Source organism: Dendropsophus ebraccatus, chromosome 3, assembly GCF_027789765.1.
Source record: "Dendropsophus ebraccatus isolate aDenEbr1 chromosome 3, aDenEbr1.pat, whole genome shotgun sequence".
NCBI lineage: Eukaryota > Metazoa > Chordata > Amphibia > Anura > Hylidae > Dendropsophus > Dendropsophus ebraccatus.
This window is the reverse complement of record NC_091456.1, coordinates 33,458,595-33,479,861: the sequence shown is the minus strand read 5'-3', so window position 1 is coordinate 33,479,861 and position 21,267 is coordinate 33,458,595. Positions and strand designations below refer to the sequence as shown.

The window sequence follows — 21,267 nt, the reverse complement described above, 5'->3', positions numbered from 1 at the left end:
ACTCCCTAGGGCTGCATCCAACTTCTTCAGCCACCAATATTCAAATGACGATTGACCGGACTCCAGCATGTGCTCATCTCCAGTGCATGATAAACTTTAAAGGGCAATTGGTGCTTGTTGTAGCCCCTTCTACTAGCTGATCACTGGGGACCCTCACCAATCTGACATGTGATAACATAAGCAAAGAAAGGCCATGAATTTTGTAGTCTCAGAAAACCCACTAAGGTTCTCTGACTCATGGACGGAGTTCAATACTTTTTCAACTGGCAGAAAAGTTTAGCTATAAGGCAGTGGGGTAAATTAAGATAGTCTAGAGAAACACTTACAAGTAAAACATGCAAATAGTAATACTGATAGTCTTAAGATGAACCTGCCTAATTATCAAATAAAACTTTATGAAAAGAAACAAAGTTCCATGTGTCCTTCAGTTAAAACAAAAGGTGACCACAATTTCTTAGTTTGTGTTTTCTTTGGTTGTAATGGTGACCAATTGTTTAGCTGCCTTGGCGATATCGTAGGCGCACTGAATGACTTGCTGTGTCACCAGTTGGATGTCGGTGCCCGGACTGGACTCTATGGGCAGGGTCTTTTTGCACTCTGTTTGCAGCCGATAAGCACTGCACGTAAGAAGTCGGAGCGCTGTTCTCACCATGTCAGACTTGGGTTTCTAATAAGAGAAGGAAGCACAAAATGTTATAAACAGAAACGTAAACCTGTGGAAATGTATTCGTAGCCTGGAACCAACCAAAAGCTTGTTCTGAATTATCCTCAACTCTTCTCACAATAGCAACAGCATACTCCCCAGTAACGGGGGTAAGTAGGTGGCCAATCCATGCTTCTTTTTGTACCCGTGTCTGCACTACCCGAGCTGTACACCAGGCATAACACAATTTATGGTAAACAAACATAGCAAGGAATTGCTCAGGGTTAGAAAAACTTGTCTGCTTTATGAGATATTGAAGCTCAGCCCCATTCACTTCAATAGAGCTGAGCTGCAATGCTAAACACGACCCTCTGTTTTTGTGCTATTTGGGTAGCAATGCTATAACGTACATAATAAAAATATATCAAATGACTTTCTGTCACGATAATGGCACACCTGAATGCACTGCATTGTTTTTCACTTGACGTCATTGTTCACAAGAATAGTGCACATGCAAATGGCCGCTTTTATCCCCTAGTGATCATCTAATGCTGCTGATCACAGAAGGAGAAACAGGATGCAGAAGCGGTGTTTCCTGCTCATTCTGTAGGGCGTTCATTGACTGCGGTCACAGTGAGAGATCAAAACTGGGAATGAACCGTATTTGTTCTGGTTCTGGGCTACAAGGAGTTAGAAAAATGTACGTGTACTCACAGTTTTCTGCAGAAACACTTAAAGGGTATTCCGGCAAAAATCGAGAAAGTTATATAGATTTGTAACTTACTTCTATTAAAAAAAAAAACAAAGACACTCAAATCTTCCCATACTTATCAGCTGCTGTATATCCTACAGGAAATCGTTTTCTTTCCAGTCTGACACAGTGCTCTCTGCTGACAAGTTACTATTTTTAAATAGAAGTAAATTACAAATCTATATAACTTTCTGAAACCAGTTGATTTAAATTAAGATTTTTGCTGAAGTACCCCCTTAAATGGCTGCTGTCACCAAAAACAAAAAAACAAAAAAAAACAAGTGTTCGGGCCATAGCTGATAAGAACAACAAGCGAGGAGTCGTAGTCTGAACACTCAGACTCTGACCAATAAAATTTTTGACATTTCTCTGACAATTTTTTTTTTTTTTTAAGGTGAGCTTCATCATTGAAACATTGCTTAAAAGGGGTACTCCAGCAAAAAATAAAAAAAATCTTTTAAAAAGAGGAGAGCAGTTCCTGTCACTGACAGAGGCATAAGCAGAGGGGCACAGTGTCAGACTGTAAGAATACACCCCTTCCTGCAGGACATACAGCAGCTGATAAGGATCTGAAGAATTGAGATTTTTAATAGAAATAAATTACAAGTTTCTGACATTTTTTGGCACCAGTTGAAAGAATTTTCTGGAGTACCCCTTTAAGTTGGTCTATAACCTGATTGCTCTGGAGGGACATATGGATTTCATAATAACATCCTAAGGATTCAAGTGCACAGCATGAAACTTACCTTTGGAAAGAGCGCTGCCATTTCTGTCACTGCAACGTGTATTCTTTCTGAACATGGTAAATAGCTACAAAGGATAAAAGAACAGAAACTATGAAAACTAGGTCTCATTTATGTAATAGATATCCAGTCTTTTCTTTGGACCTGTGCTATCTGCAAAGCATTTTTGATCCATTTTTTATTACAATGGAAGTCAGGCGAAACGCAGACCCAAACTGATTAAACACAATTGCATCTGTTTTTGTATCAGTCCCACCCCCATAAAAGGTATACGTTAAATGGACTGCAAAAACAGTGTGAACCTCGCCTTAGTCTGGATAAACCCTCTGGGACCAACAAATACCAACACGAAAGGAACGTTTCAATATTTGCTTGTGACTACAGTAACAAATAGTAGGCTTTCTGGTCATATACAAGACTAAGGCTGGGTCCACATTGCAGTCCATTTAACGTAAACGTTTTATGGGGAAAAAAAAAAAAAAAAAAAAACGGATGAAAGATGCGATCTGTTTTTCCATTGACTTCCATTAAAGAAAAAAAAAAAAAGGGATGCATTTTTCTTTTTCTTTTTTTTTTTTTTGCGTACACAAAAACATGGTTGACCACGTTTTTGTGCATGTTAAAAGTAACCATTAGAGATGAGCGAACCGGCCGAGGTTCGGGTTCGTATAAACCAGAACTCTCAGCTTTTGTTTCCCGCGGTCTTCCACCTCTGTGGAGAGGGTGGATACAGCCTGAGAACGCCTAGAAAACTGAGATACAGCCATAGCCATAGGCTGTATCCTAGTTTTCTAGGAGGTCCTCAGGCTGTATCCACCCTCTCCACGGAGCGGGCAGACAGCGGGAATCAGAAGCCGAGAGTTCAGGTTCATACGAACCCGAACCTCGGCCGGTTCGCTCATCTCTAGTAACCATATAGAAACGGATCCATTAAATGGACAGCAAAAGTGCAGTGTGAACCCACCCTACCTATTTTAATCCTCCTATACAAAACCAGCACTGAATAGTAACACACTAGATGCAAACACCTCAAACACACACAATTAAAAGCACAATACCAAGAGCAGCACTCCAGAGCAACAACATGTCACACATTATTTTCACTGGGATTATTATTAATATGCAAGGCAAAAACATATATACTATTAAGACACAATCCCTTATTCGTTTCCTAGAAAATTAACTTTCTATATAGTCTTTCCTAAAAATTGTACACAGCAAGTGTGCACAGACGGGAGAGCATACAAGGAGGGCAGCTTACACAGGATATGGAAAGCAAAGAAACAAAAAAGGCAATTTGCAGTGGAGACGAACCAACATGAGAAAAATCTGAAAACAGTTTTGGGAATCTAAAATGAATAAATAAATGGAAATGGCAGGAATATAGTGCAACATTTTAACTCAAGGTGCCTATTAGAGTGTAACCACCCTTTTAAAAAACTTAGCGACATGTCAGAAGTGTATCAGTCAGGGTCCGGCTGCTGAGAATCCTGCCAATGGCTAGAACAACGGGCCTGCCGCCCGCTCCTGCTGATACAAGCAGTCTGCGGACTTCAGCTCCTCATAGCAGAGATTTAGGGGCATAGCCTGCACATCAGCCCCTTCGTTCTAGCTATCAGCGGTGTTCTTCACAACCAGACCCCGACCGATCAGCACTTCTGACATGTTGATATGACATGTCAGAAGCTTTTTTTAAAATAGTAGTTACAATTAACCTGTAAAAAAAACATTTAATTGGAAAGTGGTCCATTGCCTTTAAATCCTAGCTTCAGTCAAAATCAAGAAATTCAGATGAGACTCGTAACCTCAGTCCTCCACGCCTCATATGACAGTTATAGAGACTCATAGAGGGCTTGTTTGAGAAAGTCAGGCCTGACTCACACATCCATAATGATGTCCACGGCCACACACCTGCAACTACAGACAGGACTGCAAATGTGCATCCGCAGTGGACTGCATTAGAGATGAGCGTATGGCATTTGAATACCAGTGGCTGTATCAATGTTTTTCCGGCTTTTCTAGGGCTGGATCCTACTTCTTCAGCCACTGGTATTCAAATGCAAAACAATCTGACTCCAGCTTGCTCAAACTGCACTCTTCTCTAGCGTGGACCCATTAATTTAATGGGTGAATCCTGATTGTCACCCCCACACTGATCTGTAACAGTTACGGATGTGTGTATGGAGCCATAAAAAAAACATATGGGTTCTTATTCTGTCTGCATGTGCAGACAGAATAAATGGGCGTGTGAAAGGTGCCATTAGGAAAATAATTTTATCAAAAAACATCATTGGAAAGTTTTGGCTTAACAACTCAACATTCTTTTTTTTTTTTTTTTAGCTAAGTCGACCTGTAATTCTCTGTACGTAGTGGCGGCAAGATACTGTGAGTCACACTTGATTTGTAGGAGCATGAATTTAAAGGGAATCTGTCCCTAGGTTTATGCCACCTTAAATGTGGGAAGCATTAACTAGTGATATAAATGCTGAACAGATCGGTGTATTACTTACATCATTCTGTTCAGTCGTTCTCCTAATATGCAGGAGAATAGGATTCTTGCCACACCCCTCCCCCCGCCCTCCAGCTGCTGATTGACAGTTGACTGCCTATACACAGCATGGATAGATAACTGCCAATCAGCAGTTGGTGGGCGGAGTTTTCTGCTTCTTATGAATATCAAGGACTACTGGGCTCATGCACATAATGAAGAGGACTACATATTGTCCATGTTATTCAGGAGGAGATCTCTGGATCAGCTGCACAGAACAATGTAAGTGATACATCATTCTGTTCAACTTCTCTTAAACATTCTGTACCAAAACTGCCAGTTTCATGGTTAATTTTGGAATATGTCCAAAAAAAGGATATACAGTATTGTCATACAGCGTCCATGATTGGGAATAACTGTCTGTATTCTGTGTATACAGGACCCGTATGTAGGAAGCTATTTATTAGTATGTCACTCCAAACGATGCATGACACTTCCCTTAACTACTATATATAGCAAAACAATGCAGATAGGAAAAGCCTGAAATTAGTAACCATGGGGAATAGAATGTCAGGAAACACTGTTATAGACATGCAATGAGTGTTTAGAACAGAGGTACAAGGAGAAAAAAAAAACAGGACACACATCATTCATTCTGCCAGTGTGAAAAGCAAGATGAAAGCCTGCTATCACACACAGAGAGGATGACTGTCATATTACAATTCCATATAACAGAGTGTAAGGTGTATGGGCGTTATGGGTTAATATTTACTTCCACCAATGGGCATGACAGCTTGCAGCAAAGAGAGACAGGCAAAAATAAAGAAATAAAGTGGTCACTGTGCCTGGGAAACAGGGACAGAGGCCGGAGTACCAGGAGGTAGAGTCTGGCTGCTGGAGGGTCAATGGCTGCAGTGGGGCTTTCTCTGCCCAAGGAACCAATGTGCTAAAACAACCAAGGCTATGCCTCAGCCTACGCACACTCTCACGTTCAAAGGGCCTGTGTCAGAATAAGCGGAGGACAGCACAGAAAAACAAGAGGTCAATATAGTAAGGCAGATATTCTTCTAGGATGAAAAGGAGTTAGTAGGAGATAGCAAAACACTAATAACATGGCTCATAAATACAATATATGAACAGTATATGAGAGTATCTGCCCTATCTATTAAACAGATATAGGGTAGCTTTACACGTACTGACTCGCAGCGTTAATAACGCTGTGAGTCGGCTAGGTCCTGGCAGATCACTGTCACTACATATACGCGTGTATGTAATTCTGCCGGCAGCTTAACCCCTTCAGCTGCCGCTCTGTATACATTACCTGTCCTCACTGCACAGGGTTCCAGCATACTGCTCTCCCGCCCAGCCAATCAGTGGCTGCGGCAGGGCAACACACTGATTGGCCGGGCAGGAGAGCAGGACGCCGGGACCCCGTGCAGCGAGGACAGGTAATGTATACAGAGCGGGAGCTGAAGGGGTTACGCGGCCGGCAGAATTACATGTATGTATGTAGTGAAAGTGATCTGCCAGGACCTAGCCGACTCGCAACGTTATTAACGCTGCGAGTCGGTACGTGTGAAGCTACCCATACTGGTAATTACATATATAGTACATAGTATTCTATTCAACACAGACACGTATTCAGCATGTTTTGGCCATATTATATAATCCTGGATCGAGGAACCAGGTAGACAATTGTATTGCCAGAAGTGACTCCAAATCAGCTGTTTCTAGAAATGTGCTTTACTTCTATTAAAAAAAATTCTCAAGTCTTCCAAAACTTATCAGCTGCTGTAAGTCCTGCTGGAAGTGGTGTATACTTTCCAGTCTGAGGAGCAGGAGAGGTTTTCTATGGGGATTTTCTGCTGCTCTGGGCAGTTCCTGACATGGACAGAGGTGGCAGAAGAGAGCACTGTGTCAAACTCGTGAGGATACACCACTTCCTGCAGGACATACAGCAGGTGATAAGTGCAGGAAGACTTCAGATTTATTTATTTTTTTAATAGAAGTAAATTACAAATTTCTGGCACTTGCTCTGGCCAGTTGATTTGAGAGAAAAACACTTTTTAGTTTGTAAAAGGGAACAGAAGATTCTTAGACCACATTTTGATCAAAGTTTGCTAAACAGCAATCAAGAAATCTATTTCTACAGTGCCACAAATAATATTACACTGGACAGATTACATTATGATCACTATGTTAAAGTGGTTATCCAGTGCCTTCTTAAACAAACAGCATTACACTTGTTCTTAGGTTGTTTGCGGTATTACAACTCTGCCTCATTCACTTAAAGGGGTTATCCAGTGCTACAAAAACATGACCACTTCCTCCCAGAGACAACACCACTCTCGTCATCAGTTCAGGTGCGGTTTGCAATTAAGCTCCATTCACTTCAATGGAACTGAGCAACAAAACCCTGCCCCATCTGGAGACAAGAGTGGTGCTGTCTCTGGAAGAAAGTGGCCATGTTTTTGTAGCGCTGGATAACTCCTTTAAGTGTAACAGAGCTGCAATGCAATATACAAACTGAGGACAATAGAGGCGATGTTTCTGGAAGAAAGCAGCTATATTTCTCTAATCCTAGACAAAACTTTACAGGTTTCTCAGGTGAAACCTAAAGGAAACCTACAAACAAAAATTTGCTGTCATTCCAATTTCCATGAATTTACATTAACTCCCAACTTCACATTGTTTACTTATTAGGAATAGAGATAAGAGAATCATTTAAAAACTTTTTACCCCCCAAAATTGTGACCTATGGAAACCAAACATAACAAATCTATACATACCTGTCCGCGCTCCACCGGTCACTGACAGAGACAGAGCAGCGACCAGTGACTGGCTGAGAGGGTTGTCACTCTCAAGTTACAAGACTGACAGCCAGCTCTGCCAGTCACTGGCCAGGGCGCTGTCTCTTCTCAGTCAGTCAGTAATTGGCTGAGTAGGCTGTCATTCCCCACTCAGCCAATCAAAGACCAACTGAAAACAGACAGTGCCGTGTCAGTGATTGGCTGAGCAGTCATTCTTGTCTCAAGAGTGACAGTCCTCTCAGCTAATAACTGTGTTGTCCCTCGGTCAGTTTTAGCTGGATCAGCTTTGCTCAACTCTAATTAGGAACATATACACTCTCAGTCAGCTATACAGATTGTCCAAAAGAGAAGGAAGAGTGTCACAAAATATCTCCATTCTGCTCCCCTTTTGCTCATTTAAAAAAAAAAAGTGAAAGTTTTGGAGCTGCCTTCCACTGGTGAAAAAAAAAGCTATATTGAGAGTGAAAATGATTGAAGATATATTAAACCTTTTCAATTTGGTACATTTTGCTCTGTCTCTCTTTCTGCTCGCCGTGTCAGACTATACAAATGTTGACACTTAAGTGTGAAAACTGTAAATTAAACAGGTGGGAACCAAAACTGCATTCGATAAGCAGATCTAAAAAGGCAAGTCACTTATGCACGGATGTGAAATGTCAGTGGTATACACCTCAGTACAGCATCACTGTCCATGCATTTTTAATAGAGATGAGCGAACCGGGTTCGAGTCCATCCGAAACCAAACTTTCACCATTTGATTAGCGGTGGCTGCTGAACTTGGATAAAGCTCTAAGGTTGTCTGGAAAACATGGATACAGCCAATGACTATATCCATGTTTTCCACATAGCCTTAGGGCTTTATACAACTTCAGCAGCCACCGCTAATCAAATGCCGAAAGTTCGGGTTCGGATGGACTCCAGGTTCACTCATCTCTAATTTTTAACAATACTTTCTAAATACTTAAAGGGGTTGTCCAGGGTAAAATTAACTTCCACAGGATAGGGGATAAGTAAGATTGCAGGGTATGACATGTGACCCACGGTTCTTTTCATTTCTACAGAACCGCTGGAAAGAGCCAAGTAAGGGCCCTATTACACGGGACGATTATCGCTCGAAAAATCGTTAGATCGTTCGGATTTGAATAGTGTAATAGCAGACAACGATTAAACGACCAACGAGAAATCGTTGGTCGTTTGATAGAATTTGAACCTATTTTTATCGTTGATCGTTTGCAAATCGTTCGCATTGAATAAGACATCGTTCACAGTAGCGACGAACGCAATAGCGACAACAAGACGACCGCAAGAACGATCATAAGTAATGATCACCGTTCTGTGTAATTGAGTGAACGATTTCAGGTCGTTCGCGACCGTTTATCGTTGAAAAATTGCTTCGTGTAATAGTACCCTAAAGTGGAAAGTGCTTACTCGGCCCTTTCCAGGTGCTCTGTAGGAATGAATAAAGCCACGGGCCATGTGCCATACCTGCAGGTCTATTCAAAACAAAGAAGCCAAGGGCCCGATATGGATATGAACGGGGGTCCAGGGGTTGGAGCCTCCACAATCTTTTACTTGTCCTCTATCCTGGGTATTGGGACAAGTTAATTTTCTCTGGACAACCTCTTTAAAGCGACATAGGACAAACCCCAGTGACCATGTTATAATGGTGCCACGGGCACCGCAATGCGGATTAATGCCGTAGTGCCAGTTTATTTGAATCGTTATGGCGGTCAGAAAATCAGCCCTGATGAATGGATTTTCCATGTCAGGAATTTAGCTGCAAGTTTCTTCCACCCAGTGATAAATTTAGAGAGTTGATGCGATCAATAACTGCCTCAAGTGCCATCATTTCCTGCTGAAAAAAAGGACTCTGTTGGCAGTCAGAAAAATCACATGACTGTCATACAATGACGGTGTACCATGCTTCTGATGCCAGGCACATATAATCACAGTGGTCTGTACTCATCCTGCATAGTGTTTAGCAAACTTGCTTTAAAGTCCAGGTTCTGCAACATTTTTCCAAACGCCGAACGCTCTGCATTTGACTCCCTGGGTCTGGAGAAGTTGAATTCCACCTTAGAGCTGCCAGGAAAACATGGACACAGTCTATAGATCTCTAGGGCAGCATCCAACTTCTGAAATGCAGAACGTTCGAGTTTGGATAAATGTTGCTGAACCTGAACTTTCAGCAAGTTCACTCAATACTACTCCTGCATCATCCCTAGGGAAAGCCTAGACTGAAGCAGAATGCTACCTAAAATATCCTGCAATAGGCTTTAACCTCCTGGCAGTAGATGATGCATTATGTGGATACACAAATGGAAGGTCTGTAACCGGGGGGAGTGGAAGATCACTGACGTTTTAATGTAATTAGGGGGGGGGGTAAGGGGGTTGCAGTGACTACTATGTTGTTTTTTTGTTTTGTTTTTTTAAATACTGGTCTAGAGGAGGGTGTTTTGAATCAGGTGATGTGTACATCCTGCCTAACATTGCTTTGCCTTTTAGAACTGGTGAGTTAGAATCGGAGTGGATTTTAAAAGACTCAAGTACACTAATAGAATGGATATTAGTTTTACTTCGCTTGTCACAATGCATCAGGCTTAAGATAGATTTAAAAAAAAAAAAATTCTAATCTGGCTTACAATGACTACTGAATATTAACGGGGACATGTCTCTCCAGCACTAGTGGTCTTAGACTTTTACCTATGACAACACTGACTGCACCGTGCCAACAGTCTCTCAAAAACGTAAGGTGGCCAATACACATTTGACATTGACGCACAGTCATGCAGCCCCGTCAGCTGGCTGTCTAACAAGGATCAGACATGCTAAAGTTCAACATACTACCCCATATGCCCCATGAGATATACTCATCCTCCCCTTTCTATGGCAGTATACCTGCGTGCTCAACAGGTCTTATACAGTTAGGGCCAGAAATATTTGGACAGTGACACAATTTTCGCGAGTTGGGCTCTGCATGCCACCGCATTGGATTTGAAATGAAACCTCTACAACAGAATTCAAGTGCAGATTGTAACGTTTAATTTGAAGGGTTGAACAAAAATATCTGATAGAAAATGTAGGAATTGTACACATTTCTTTACAAACACTCCACATTTTAGGAGCTCAAAAGTAATTGGACAAATAAACATAACCCAAACAAAATATTTTTTTTTTCAATATTTTGTTGTGAATCCTTTGGAGGCAATCACTGCCTTAAGTCTGGAACCCATGGATATCACCAAACGCTGGGTTTCCTCCTTCTTAATGCTATGCCAGGCCTTTACAGCCGCAGCCTTCAGGTCTTGCTTGTTTGTGGGTCTATCCGTCTTAAAGGGAACCTGTCACCCCCCGTGCCGGGGTGACAGGCTCCCGACCCCCCGTTAGAGCCCCCTATACTCACCTAATCCCGCCGGGTCCCGCTTCTGGAGGTGGTCGGGTGATGAAGATCTCAGCCGCTGCAGCCCGGCGCGCGTGCTGAGAGATGAGTCCAACACCCATAGAGAATGACAGGAGAGTCCAGCGCTCCTGTCATTCTCTATGGGTGTTGGAATCATCTCTCAGCGCACGCGTCGGGCTGCAGCGGCTGAGATCTCCGTCACCCGACCACCTCCAGAAGCGGGACCCGGCAAGATTAGGTGAGTATAGGGGGCTCTAACGGGGGGTCGGGAGCCTGTCACCCCGGCACGGGGGGTGACAGGTTCCCTTTAAATCTGGATTTGAGCAAGTGAAATGCATGCTTAATTGGGTTAAGATCTGGTGATTGACTTGGCCATTGCAGAATGTCCCACTTTTTTGCACTCATGAACTCCTGGGTAGCTTTGGCTGTATGCTTGGTGTCATTGTCCATCTGTACTATGATGCGCCGTCCGATGAACTTTGCAGCATTTGGCTGAATCTGGACTGAAAGTATATCCCGATACACTTCAGAATTCAACCGGCTACTCTTGTCTGCTGTTATGTAATAAATAAACACAAGTGACCCAGGGCCATTGAAAGCCATGCATGCCCATGCCATCACGTTGCCTTCACCATGTTTTATAGAGGATGTGGTGTGCCTTGGATCATGTGCCGTTCCCTTTCTTCTCCAAACTTTTTTCTTCCCATCATTCTGGTACAGGTTGATCTTTGTCTCATCTGTCCATAGAATACTTTTCCAGAACTGAGCTGGCTTCTTGAGGTGTTTTTCGGCAAATTTAACTCTGGCCTGTCTATTTTTGAAATGATGAATGGTTTGCATCTAGATGTGAACCCTTTGTATTTACTTTCATGGAGTCTTCTCTTTACTGTTGACTTAGAGACAGATACACCTACTTCCCTGAGAGTGTTCTGGACTTCAGTTGATTTTGTGAACGGGTTCTTCTTCACCAAAGAAAGTATGCGGCGATCATCCACCACTGTTGTCTTCTGTGGACGCCCAGGCCTTTTTGAGTTCCCAAGCTCACCAGTCAATTCCTTTTTTCTTATAATGTACCCGACTGTTGATTTTGCTCCTCCAAGCATGTCTGCTATCTCTCTGATGGATTTTTTCTTTTTTTCAGCCTCAGGATGTTCTGCTTCACCTCAATTGAGAGTTCCTTTGACCGCATGTCTGGTCACAGCAACAGCTTCCAAATGCAAAACCACACACCTGGAATCAACCCCAGACCTTTTAACTACTTCATTGATTACAGGTTAACGAGGGAGACGCCTTCAGAGTTAATTGCAGCCCTTAGAGTCCATTGTCCAATTACTTTTGGTCCCTTGAAAAAGAGGAGGCTATGCATTACAGAGCTATGATTCCTAAACCCTTTCTCCGATTTGGATGTGGAAACTCTCATATTGCAGCTGAGAGTGTGCACTTTCAGCCCATATTATATATATATATATAATTGTATTTCTGAACATGTTTTTGTAAACAGCTAAAATAAAACTTGTGTCAATGTCCAAATATTTCTGGCCCTAACTGTAAATATTCCAGTATATCATAAAAAATAACCAGTGCTACCGAGCTTAGGAAACATCTAAACATCTAGCACTTATTAAGGAATCATGATTCTTTATTCTGCCACTGACTCAATTATAAATAAATATATATATATATATATATATATATATATATATATATATATACACACACATACACACATACATACACACACACAAGTTATCATATATAATTTGTAATTTTTTCACAATCACAAATATAAATGTTCATCGCAATGTTTAAAATAGGTTTCCGTCATCATAGCAGGTATGTCCGTGTTGTATATGGCTACACGTTATTACTGTTAACTAAATGAAGTCCATCTGAAGACAACTTACCTGTCATGTTTGTTTTCCTGTGCTGCCCTAAGCAGCTCTTGGATGTTTTTAGTGATCTGTTCGGTCTTCCGGATTACATCCTCAGTGCTGGGCAGGGTGGAGCTCACGTCTACATCAAGGTCGTCCAACTCGGGAATGGAGCCTTCTCCATGCCAGGGCATGCTTCTCTGTCTCACTTTCCTACCTGAACTGCATAGATAGCAGAGGCTTAGTAAGTTATTACTGCATAATATTATATTATATATTTATATTTTCAGGCATCCCAAAGCGCTCATTTCCTTTTTTCAATTCTCCTGGCTCACTCCCATAGAAATCAGATTATAACAAAGTGGCCAAATATTCATGCTAGATTCTAAATGAAGGCAGGCTATTTTAGGCCCCAATGATTTTTAAAAAAAATTACTCATTTCCTGTGCACAGCTGGCTAAGCCGTATACCGTAAGTGATGTGCTGAAGACTGGCCGTAACAGCTTATTATGGAATCTGCGGCTTCTACACAGACAAGGAAACCATCCCAATATCACTCAACGCCATAGTGAAAATTTACTGATAACTGGTTACTATATTCTGATGAAAAGAAGGAACGTGGCGGATATCCCGAGAATATAAGACTTCTGATGCTTGTTAGTCCTACAAGACTGCAATGGAAGGAATGTAGCAAAGGGTGAAGTGATGAAGAGACAGCCATTGCAGTCTTGTGGGTGTAAGGACCCTATTAAACGGAAAGATTATCGTTCGAAAAATCATTATATAGTTAAAATTTAAAAGGGAACTATCAGCAGGTTAAACTAACCTGCTGATATCCCCTGTATAACGCCAGGGAAGCTTAGGAGGAAGGTATGCGTCTTACCTTCCTCCTTAGCGCTGGTCCTGCGCTGTTAGTCGGGGTAAACTCTACTCCGGTGCACTGTTGGGAGCACTGCTGTGTCATCTGGCCAAGCCCTTCTAATGGTTATCAATGGAGCAGGCAGGCCGGATTCCGCGGCAGTGCTCCTAAGGGTGCTCTGGAGCAGAGTTTACCCCGACTAAGCGCGGGACCAGTGCCAAGGAGGAAGGTAAGACACATAGCCCCTGTATAATGCCAGGGAAGCTGAGGAGGAAGGTATGTGTCTTACCTTCCTCCTTGGTGCTGGTCCCGCGCTGTTAGTCGGGGTAAACTCTGCTCCAGAGCACCTTTAGGAGCACTGCCGCAGCATCCGGCCTGCCTGCTCCATTGATAACCATTAGAAGGGCTTGGCCAGATGACTCAGCAGTGCTCTTAACAGTGCACCGGAGCAGAGTTTACCCCGACTAACACCACGGGACCAGCGCCAAGGAGGAATCTAAGACACATACCTTCCTCCTCAGCGTCCCTGGCATTATACAGGGGCTGTGTGTCTTACCTTCCTCCTCGTTGTCGGCACCACACTGTTAGTCAGGGTAAACTCTGCTCCAGGGCACTGGTGGGAGCACTGCCGCGTCATCCGGCCCACCCTTTGTAATGATAATCAATGGAGCGGGTAGGCCAGATGCCTTGGCAGTGCTCCTAAGGGTGCTCTGGAGCAGAGTTTACCCTGACTAACAGCGCGGGACCGGCGCCATCTTCCTCCTCAGTGTCTCTGACGCTATAGGGGCTATCAGCAGGTTAAATTCGTCTAACCTGCTGATAGTTCCCCTTTAAGCAATAATCTTTCCGTGTGTATGCAGGCAGCGATCAAACAACTAACGAAAATGTGCTTGTATGTCATTGATCACATCTTTTGAGCGGACCATAAAATCATCATTAATCGTTCACAAATCTTTCGTTGTATGTACATCATTCATTCATTTGTTATCATGTTCGCTCGTACACTAGAGTATATGATTGATCATTATTACAATCGTAACTAACTATCGTTCTGTGCATTATGGTGAACGATTTCAGTTCGTTCGCAAAAGCGCTCGTTTAAAAATTGTTTAACGTTAATCAGAGAAAACGAAAAATCACTTTGTCTAATAGGCTGTAGAAGCGATCAGAGAATACATCAGATACAGAGGGAGATTTATCAAACATGGTGTAAAGTGAAACTGGCTCAGTTGCCCCTAGCAACCAGATTCCACCTTTCATTCCTCACAGACTCTTTGGAAAATGAAAGGTGAAATCTCATTGGTTGCTAGGGGCAACTGAGCCACCATGTTTGATAAATCTCCCCCATAGTTTATGACTTATGTATTCATGAGGGGAGCCCTTCTCCTCGTCTCCACACAGTGACAGAGGTAATTGATGGCTGTCAAATAGTGGGAGGACAGTGATTGTGCTCTCTTCATAAATATACAGTATTTATAATTATGTGTCCAGTCTAAAATCTGACCCCCGATATTAAGCAACATTGCAAGGTCCCGGGGGCCTGTATGACAGGTTCTCTTCAAAGATTGTTTTATATGACATAACATACTTTTAAAAGAGACATTCAAAGCACAGTGGGCATCCTATGAAGCATCTGTCCCATTCATGTCTCTTAACGCTCTAAAAACCTCTCTCCTCTCACCTCCCTTGATCACACTAACATGGCTGTGCAAGCTAAAAAGCATCCGCAGATCTAAAACTAACCTGATCTGACCACGGTGCTGGGAAGTATTGTAGCAAGAAGGGTGGGGTAATCCATGACTGTAGTAGAAGACTATACACAAGGTTTGTTTGGAGCCTGTAACTAGTGTTAAGCAAACCTGTCAAAATGTTTGGGTTCGGCAATGTTATCCGAAACTGAATGTTTAGCATTTGATTCCAGCGGCTGCAGAAGTTAGATGCCGTAAAAACACGGATACAACTGGTGGCCTATGGCTGTATCAGTGGCGGAACTACCGCCGTAGCAGCCGCTACGGGGCCCCGCCGTATCGGGGGCCCGTGGCGCGGGCCCCCGGATCTCACATAGCCTGTAGCACCCGGCGGCCGAGCAGGCCTCCCAAGTGCTACAGCTGTTTGGGGTCCAGGCAGTGGCCACGAAGGGGGGCCCTCCCGATCAATCACTCTTGTGACCGCAAGCATTGTTTTGCTTGCAGTCACAAGAGTCCGGCTCAGTCTTCCCCCGGCAGCGCGCGCATCCCATAGCTCCCTGGGCGCCTTGGGCTCTGACTTCCGGTTCCGGCACGCAGGGAGCTCTGGGATGCGCGCGCTGCCGGGGATAAGACGCGACACCCCCGGCAGCCGCGCAGCAGCCGGGGACAGACCAGGAGGAGTGAGGATCAACGTGGGAGCGCGTTGTCAGGTGAGTTAAGTTTTGTTTTGTTTTTTATCAGCCTGCACGAGTGGGGGGAAAGAGGGGAGCATCTATGAGGGTGGGGGGGGGGGAAGGAGGGGGGCATGTATGAGGGTGGGGGGGAAAGAGGGGGGCATCTATGAGGGTGGGGGGGAAGAGGGGCCATCTAAAAGGGAGGGGGGGAAGGGGACCATCTATAAGGGAGGGGGGGAAGGGGCCATCTATAAATGAGGGTGGGGGGAGAGGGGGCCATCTATAAGTGAGGGTGGGGGGAGAGGGGGCCATCTATAAGTGAGGGTGGGGGGAGAGGGGGCCATCCATAAGGGAGGCTGAGGAGAGAGGGGGCCATCTATAAGGGAGGGGGCCATCTATAAGGAGGGGGGGGGGGGAGAGGAGGCCATCTATATGGAGGGGGAGGGGAGGCCATCTGTAAGGGAGGGTTTGGGAGAGGGGGCCATCTATAAGGAGGGCAACATGGGGGGAGAGGGGCCATCTATTTGGGGGGGCAAAATAGGGGGAGAGGGAATACACAGAGGGGGGCATATATTATTAGGGGGTCACATAGAGTCAGGGCTACCCACTAAATGAGGGTGTAAAGGGGCCTAATACAGATGTGCGGTGTGTAGAGAGATGAGGATGGTGCCAGAGTGAGGAGACTAATATGTCTGTCTGGCAGATTCTGTGGATTCGTGGCTCGGAGAAGTTCTCATAACGGCCCAGGACGGATGGAGAAGATGAAAAGGCACTGTAATGTATATGGTGTATAGAACCTGTGTAGAGCTGGGGCCACCTCTATATGACTGGATGAGGTGATTTAGTATACTGGATTTGGTCAGTAACAATATGGTGGTGATGGTTGTGGTGTGGCAGTAATGTTTCCTTCCTATATACTGGTATTACTGGTAATATTGGTCTCAGTATACAGGATTTGGTCGGTAACAGTATGGCAGTAATATGTACGGTGATAATACTTTCTCTTCCAATATGCTGGTGTTATTGGTAATATCTGTCTTGGTGTGTGTATATATCTATATATATTATATATATATATATATATATATATATATATATATATATATATATATATATATATATATATATATATATATATATATATATATATATATATATATACACATATATATATATATCTATATCTATATATATATATATATCTAGTAAAAGAAAATCACTGCGGCACTCCACTACAGCTAGTGTTCAAATCGTAAGGTTTATTTCTCCCACAAAGTGCATTAGCGACGTTTCAGCTCAATCCTTATGAGCTTTTCTCAAGCTGTGCTTGAGAAAAGCTCATAAGGATTGAGCTGAAACGTCGCTAATGCACTTTGTGGGAGAAATAAACCTTACGATTTGAACACGAGCTGTATTGGAGTGCCGCAGTGATTTTCTTTTACTGTATGCATTTATACCCACGGTCCTCAAGGGTATATACTACTGGCACCGACCACACTACTTTCCTCGAGTGCCGCGTCCACTTCTCTACTGATTATATATATATATACACACACACACACACACCAATAGCATCACTTGGTCATGAAAGGAGGTGGGGGGGGCAAGTTGGCCTCTCGCACCAGGGCCCAGGAGACATTAGCTACGCCCCTGTCCCGGGGATTCCCAGGCAGCACAGGTGACAGGCTCGGAGTGGCTTGGCGTCCGCCGGGGGCCAGGGTAAGTACTTCTGGCGCAGGGACTTCAAGCACTAACAAGCGCCCCTGTGTACAGGCTAGGGGCGGACTCTGAGCTCACTGGTACCAGTGCTGCCCCCTCCTTGCCACCGTATTGCTGTCCCGGCAGCACAGGTACCGGTGAGCTCAGCGTCCGCCCCCAGCCTGTACTTACGGCACAGAAGCACTTGTTAGAGATGCACCCTGCGCCGGAAGTACTTGCCCCGGCAGACACTGAGCCACTCTGAGCCCGACACCTGTGCTGCCCGGGAATCCCCAGGACGCCCCCCGGGAGAAGAGGAGAAGACAGCCGACGGGGGAGTTAGGTGAGTTGTGTTTTTTTTTATTTTCTATCTGCTTTGCAAAGGGGGATAATACAGGGTGGGGCCATCTATGGGGTATATACAGGGGGCCATCTATGGGGGATATACAGGGGGGCCATCTATGGGGGATATACAGGTGGGACATCTATGATGGATATACAGGTGGGCCCATCTATGGGGGATATACAGGTGGGACATCTATGATGGATATACAGGTGGGCCCATCTATGGGGGATATACAGGGGGGCCATCTATGGGGGATATACAGGTGGGGCCATCTATAGGGGATATACAGGGGGGGGCCATCTATGGGGGATATACAGGGGGCCATCAATAGGGGATATACAGGGGGGACATCTATGGGGGATATACAGGGGGCCCATCTATGGGGGATATACAGGGGGCCATCTATGGGGGATATACAGGGGGCCATCTATGGGGGATAATACAGGGGGGCCAATCTATGGTAGATTATACAGGGAGGTATATATAGGGGGATAATACATTTATAAGTGGACCAAATGAGAGGGCATCTATAGGGGGACAACATGGGGGACCATCTATAAGGGGGATGGACAACACGGGGGGTAATTTATAAGGGGCCAACAAGGATGGCATCGGTAAGGAGGAATACACAGAGGGGCATATACTATAAGGGGATCACATAGTGTCAGGGCTATCCACTAAACAAGGGTGTAAAGGGGCCAATACAGATGTGCAATGTGTATAGAGATGAGGATGGTGCCAGAGTGAGGAGCCTTATATGTCTGTCTGGCAGATTCTGTGGATTCATGGCTCGGAGAAGTTCTAATGGCCCAGGAAGGATGAAGAAGAAAATGAAGGAAACAACTCCGATCAGAGAAGATGTCCACTGTGAGTCACTTAATATAACTGTACTGTAATTTATATGGTGTACAGAACCTGTGTAGAGCTAAGTGTGTTGATGGCGTAGTAGTCGATTGAGGGGGTGGGGGCCCCAATCAAAAGTTTGCTATGGGGCCCAGCCATTTCTAGTTACGCCCCTGGGCTGTATTCATGTTTTGCCGGATGTTTAGAGCGGCATCAAACGCCAAACATTTGGATTGGATAACATTGTCGAACCCGAACATTTTGACAGGTTCGCTCAACACTACCAGTAACCCCTTAGTAGGAGCAGCATTAGGTTACATAAGTCTGCATAGGATCTGTTTGCACAAAACAGAATTTTTAACCAAAGAGTCTTCCTTTTTGGATTCACTGGAAAAACAATTGGATATAATCTTTAAAATAAAGAGCACCTACCTTGTTTCTTCCAGCTCTGCATCATGGAGGGTATTATCATAGTCGCTTTCCAGTACACTGGTCTGCTTTTCTACTTTTGACCCCTAAAGTGAGTGAGCAGATACTTTACATATTTATGGACTTTAACAGTTCTCAAAAAATAGCTTCCCATCTGCTCTAGAATGCCTAGACAATTATGGGAGTGAAGATCTAAGTACAACATATGTTCAAAACTGACCATTCCTAGCCAAATAAGATGAAATGCACAATGGCTAGAGATGAGCAAACCTGGAGTATGCTCGAATCGATCCATCCCGAACTTTTGGCATTTGATTAGCGGTGGCTGCTGAAGTTGGATAAAGCCCTAAGGCTATGTGGAAAACATGGATATAGTCATTGGCTGTATCCATGTTTTCCAGACAACCTTAGAGCTTTATCCAAGTTCAGCAGCCCCAGCTAATCAAATACCGAGCGTTCGGGTTCGGATCGACAATCTCTAACAATGGACCATTTTCACACTAACACATGACTGTGTGTCACATGTTGTTGCCCTTTTCTATTTTAGTCTAGAAATAATGGAACAGGTTGTAATAACAGTGCTTCCATACTATATACACCGAATGTGTGACCAGATGACAGCTTCAACTTGGCTGTACAAACAATTGCTGTCAATGATGTCATGTTACGTGTACAGCTTTGTTGTCGAATAAAGTAAACGTACCACTTCTCCAGCCACCGGTAAGCAAATGCTGAGACTTCCGGGTTTGGACGGATTGATCATGCTAGAGTTGCACTCACCTCTAGTGATATGTCCTAGCATTATCCTATTACTTTATGAGATTGGAAAACCCCTTTTAAGGCTTCTCTCAGACACCTTTTCTTTTTGTGTGGTTTGATTTTTTTGGCATTTAATTTTAGTATAAATTGCTTTTCATCCTCTGCGTTTTTTTTCAGTCATGTGATTTAATTTTTATTTCTTTTTGATTAAAGTATTAGGAGGAAATGGAAGAAAAAAACACAGCAATATGCCTAAGAATTATGGAAGAACATTTTTTTCTGCCATTTATTCACACACTCTCCCCAATAGAGTTTTTTTTTATGAAAACATGCAGATGTTTCTGTAGAGAAACTCTGAACACAGGCGCTGCCCTTCTGCAATTTGAAAAAACTGAAAATACCAAACTGCCCTGAAAAAACCCCATAGCAAAAAACATACTGTGGCTACTGTAGCATTTTTAACCCCAAAATGGCATGCACCAAGGAGCAGATTTACCAATAGGTAACATTCATTTCCATTAGGCCCAATTCACATCAAGTTTTGCATCTCTAGATGGTCGTCAAGCAATGATTTCTCTGAAACACTGTCAAACTTCAGAGAGCATAAAATAGTTGACAGGTAAGCTGCTATATACATAAGAATACATTTTTGCCAGTACGCCAGTATACCAGTGATCCAAAACGTGCCGTGAATGAGGCCTATCTAGTATCTATTTTCAGAACCACTACTTTTACAAGCGGATGCAGTTCAATTCAAGACCAGGTCTTCAAGTATGCTGCAACTATTTCAAAAGGTGCTGCCCACAAAGAACACTGTTTACAGTTAAATCGAGCCCGCAGCTTTGAACATTTTATGTTTATAAATATAACCGAACGCTCTTATCACCATAAATAATAGGAATATAATTTTAGTTTAGCACCATCTGCTGTTTCTTTTCAATAGCTTCACAGTGTCCACTCTAAGAGAGACATTTACCAAGACATAAGAGAAACAGATTGTTGCTCTGTCGGCTGCCGGTTAAAGCGTTCAATGCAGTGAAATCCTAGGTGCATTGCTCCTTGGCTGGATCCTTCCTGGAGGGATATCTGGCTAGTGCTGTGTTTCAAGACTCTTAAATGAGGCTCCACAGGCTCTTCTTTTGCATTTTCATTTACCAAGAGTGGCAGACTCGTACCCAATCCAAAATAAGGACCCACCCCCTTTTCCCCAGCCGGATTTACTAAGAGGCGCACACCTCTTAGTGCAGAAGGTTTGCCCTGTGCCC

The 21,267-nt window shown here is 43.7% G+C and overlaps 1 protein-coding gene across 5 annotated transcripts in view; it reads right to left on the bottom strand.

Moving 5' to 3' along the window:
- GIT2 (GIT ArfGAP 2) overlaps positions 1-21,267 on the bottom strand; it is a 79,607-nt gene continuing 58,340 nt past the window's right edge. For all 5 annotated transcript variants that reach the window (XM_069961350.1, XM_069961347.1, XM_069961349.1 and 2 more), the window contains 4 exons: positions 19,247-19,329; positions 12,740-12,928; positions 2,141-2,204; positions 1-667 (listed from right to left, as the gene is read on the bottom strand). In XM_069961350.1, the coding sequence (XP_069817451.1) occupies positions 455-667; positions 2,141-2,204; positions 12,740-12,928; positions 19,247-19,329 (549 nt within the window). In that variant the 3' untranslated portion in view covers positions 1-454. The remainder of the gene's footprint in view (positions 668-2,140; positions 2,205-12,739; positions 12,929-19,246; positions 19,330-21,267) is intronic.